At 39.8% G+C, this 3,714-nt stretch overlaps 1 protein-coding gene across 1 annotated transcript in view; it reads left to right on the forward strand.

The window, feature by feature from the left end:
* The window catches only part of LOC109951890 (ATP-binding cassette sub-family G member 2-like), a 15,184-nt gene extending 11,788 nt beyond the window's left edge, over positions 1-3,396 (forward strand). The window contains exons 7-10 of the mRNA XM_020586644.1: positions 668-823; positions 1,707-1,831; positions 2,419-2,573; positions 2,910-3,396. Of these exons, the coding sequence (XP_020442300.1) occupies positions 668-823; positions 1,707-1,831; positions 2,419-2,573; positions 2,910-3,104 (631 nt within the window). The 3' untranslated portion in view covers positions 3,105-3,396. The remainder of the gene's footprint in view (positions 1-667; positions 824-1,706; positions 1,832-2,418; positions 2,574-2,909) is intronic.
* Positions 3,397-3,714: the final 318 nt, after the last annotated feature.

Below are 3,714 nucleotides of genomic sequence, written 5' to 3' on the forward strand. Positions count from 1 at the left end.
TCAACTCAACTCAACTTTATTTATATAGCGCTTTACCACAGCACAGCTGACCAAAGCACTTAACATATCATGCAAATATAAAAACAACACATAAAAAACTATAAACAATAATATAGACACTAACACTACAGACAGAGTCTCATTCCTGGCCAAACGCCAATGAATACAAGTGGGTCTTCAAATAAGACTTAAAAGTAGACAGGGAGGGGGCCTGCCTAATATAAAGCGGCAAGGCATTCCACAGTTTTGGACCAACCACAGCAAAGGCTCTATCCCCCCCTAGTTTTCCGCCTGGCCCTCGGTGCCTCCAGAAGAAGCTTATCTGCTGATCTGAGGCACCGCGACGGGTTATATGGACTCAAAAGTTCCACAAGATAAGATGGTGCCAGCCCATTTAAGGATTTAGAAACAAATAAAAGAATCTTAAAACTAACCCTGAAACGCACCGGAAGCCAGTGGAGAGATGCCAGTACTGGCGTTATGTGGTCCCTCTTACGCCCCCCAACCAATAACCGAGCGACAGCATTCTGGATCCTCTGGAGGCGGGCAATCCCGGATTGACCAAGTCCAGCGTACAGAGCATTACAGTAATCCATGCGTAATGTAACAAACGCATGGATCACTGTCTCCAAATGCTGCCGCGAAAAAAAGGGTTTTAAACTTGTACTAAATCATACTGCATTTCAAAAGAAGTTGTGTTTTGGCTTGTTGGAGTAAATTGTTGTGTCTGCAGGTTTGGCGCACTCTTCTTCATCATTGTGAATCAGTGTTTCAGCTGCTTGTCGTCTGCTGAGCTCTTCATCTCAGAGAGGAAACTCTTCATGTGAGTTTGATGCACAGACACACACAGACAGAACTTATGAGGACATTCCTCTAACCATCAACACAAGCCTTGTAGAAACAATTCAACATTTTGGGGCAATGTAATAATTTCACTGAGAGTGAGCTGCAATGAGCAATTTCAGTGTGCAATTAATCAGATTGTACTGACAAACATCTGTTAAGATAGTCACATTATGGGGACTTGCTTCCTACCTGGTGACAAAACTCAGGTCCCCACAAGGTAAAGATTTTTATATTTAGTTTAAAGGAAAAGTTCACTTGTATCAATATGCATCTTCACTTTATATCTATGAGAAGCTCCATGTCAAACCCATGTCTGCGAGTTAAATATGGATCTGGAATTGAAATGGATTAGCCTAGCTTAGCGTAAATACTGGAAACAGGGAACCAGCTAGCCGGGCTCAGTCCAAAGTCTGAACATACTGTACGTCTACCAGCACCTCTAAAGCTGACCTGTTTAAGTCATACATAAACAGAAGTGTAAAAAACACAAATTATGTTTTGCCTGAGTTGTGTGCTAATTTCTTTCCTCCCAGTTTTATGCTAAGCTAGGCTAAAACATCCTGACTCCAGCTCCATTAAAGACTGATATTGATCTTATTGAGTGAAAATGTGCATATCCCAAAATCTTTAACCCAAAAAATGCAGGTTAACCATTTTGGGGCCTGATTTTTGTCCTCAAACACATTTTCATTATTTTAGTCATCTTTTGGTATAAAGGACCTGCCAGAGAGGTGAAGCACAATAAACTTATACTTTGGTAGTCCAAATGATAAGATGTCTGATAAAGTCTTTAAGACAATTTCCTCTTGCCGTCACCTTTGGTTTATTAGTAACACTGTTGCTTTTCTCTCTCCCTCCAGTCATGAGTATATTAGTGGTTACTACAGACTGTCTGTCTACTTCCTGTCTAAGATCCTGTCCGACATCATTACCCTGAGGACCATCCCTCCCTTAATCTTCAGCGTCGTGGCGTACTTTATGATCGGTGTGTAGAGGACACACATGATGCTATGATGTTTGATGCCCCTATTATATTTATATATTCATCATATTTTCATACATTTATTTACTACAGGTTATTTATAGTTTATATAGTTAATTCTCAAGTATTTTTTGTACATTTTGGGTTTTATCTTGCTAAAGTAACTGGTTTTATTTACATTTTTATCCTGTATTAGTTTTAATTTGCGTGTCCTTACAAAATTTATTTAGTGATGTTTGAGCGTTAAATTTCAGTACAACCCACATTATTCATCTTCATCAAGCTTTAGTAAAGTCTACACTTAGTGTAGTTCTTCTTTGGCTTTCTTTAAGAATTTCACAATTTTTAAATGCTCTAAATTCCTTTTTTTTTTTACAGCAGTGTTTACTGTTGATGTGGGTGTTTTTTTCCTTGTTAGCAGCTATTAGCATTGTTGTTTGTAAAGAGATATATGCAGATTTTTTTATAAGTACAATGCGCGCATTTTAAATGATCTAAAAAAAGATATTTTGTCGGTTACATTGATGAGTCAGGTTTGGTCTTGCTGGTGATGCTCCGATGCACATGTTTGTGTGTTTCTGTGTGCATAGGTCTGAAGCCCACAGCAGCGGCCTTCTTCCTCTTTATGTTCACCGTCATTCTGACCGCCTACACAGCCACCTCTTTGGCGCTGGCCATCTCAGCGGACCAGACAGTGGTGGCCATCGCCAACATCTTCATTACCATCTCCTATGTCTTCATGATGGTGACCTACATACACAGTGCAACACAAACACATGCAGGTGGTGTTGTACTGGACCACATTATATTCAGAGGTGTTCCTAATATTCTGACCCTCTCATGCATGTAGCTGTGGAGGACAAAAATATAGAGACACCTCTGAATATAATGTAGTCCAGTACGACACCTCCTTTAACTATGACCTCGATAATAAACATATAAATGAATGTATACATTTATGACATTTTCATCAAAAACAAACATTTTGAGCTTCATGACCACAGATGTTAAGGTGGAAGTGTTAAGTGCTGAATAAAATACTTGGAGCATCTCACCTGTGCACTTCTGTGTGTTACTGCAGATGTTTGCAGGCTTGTTGGTGACCCTCCCCTCCATTGTCAGCTGGCTTGCCTGGTTAAAATACTTGAGTATACAACGATACGGCCTCAGCGTATGTACAGTTTGCAAACACACACAAACAATCAAATCTGCTTTTAATTTCTCTGGCAGTTGCTTATTATGTAGCTGTCAAAGCAGTTCAGCAGCTGAACTTTAGCATCAGCTCTCGTTTCCAACACTTTTAAACAAAATAAAATATTAAAATAAAAACGGAGTTAATTCAAAGGGTAAATACAGATAGGGAAGGTTGTTTTATTTTACTTTAACTTTCTTTTGCTGTTTTGGAAGAAGAGTTCTGGACATTTTATTTTCTCCTCATATAACACAAAGCAGGACTCTACAAACCTATTTTTGTATATGTTTGCCTGGATTTATGACAACATACAGAGCTGGGTGACAAATGAAAAACGTCTGACTGACTGAGTGGAGACACAACCAGCAGGGTCACTGATCAATCAGCTGATCACTGTCCTGATGATCTGATTGATCAGTTTATTCCCAGAATGTCAGACACTGGGAAAAAGTCCCACTGTGACTCTCCGGAGCCAAAGGTGGCGTCTCCACACATCTTGTTGTGTCCAACCAACAGACCCACAGAGTCTCAGCTGATTCTCATGTCTGACATATAAAAGCATCAGCTCCTCACATTAAAGAAAGTGGAACCAGAACATGTCGGTGACTGTTGCTTCTAAATAGCTGAGGTTCATTTTCTACCAGTGAACTGACTCATGGCTGCAGCTCTAGGTCACTGAATGGCTTCATGAGGA

The sequence above is a fragment of the Monopterus albus genome, unplaced genomic scaffold, assembly GCF_001952655.1.
Source record: "Monopterus albus unplaced genomic scaffold, M_albus_1.0 scaffold418.1, whole genome shotgun sequence".
Lineage (NCBI taxonomy): Eukaryota > Metazoa > Chordata > Actinopteri > Synbranchiformes > Synbranchidae > Monopterus > Monopterus albus.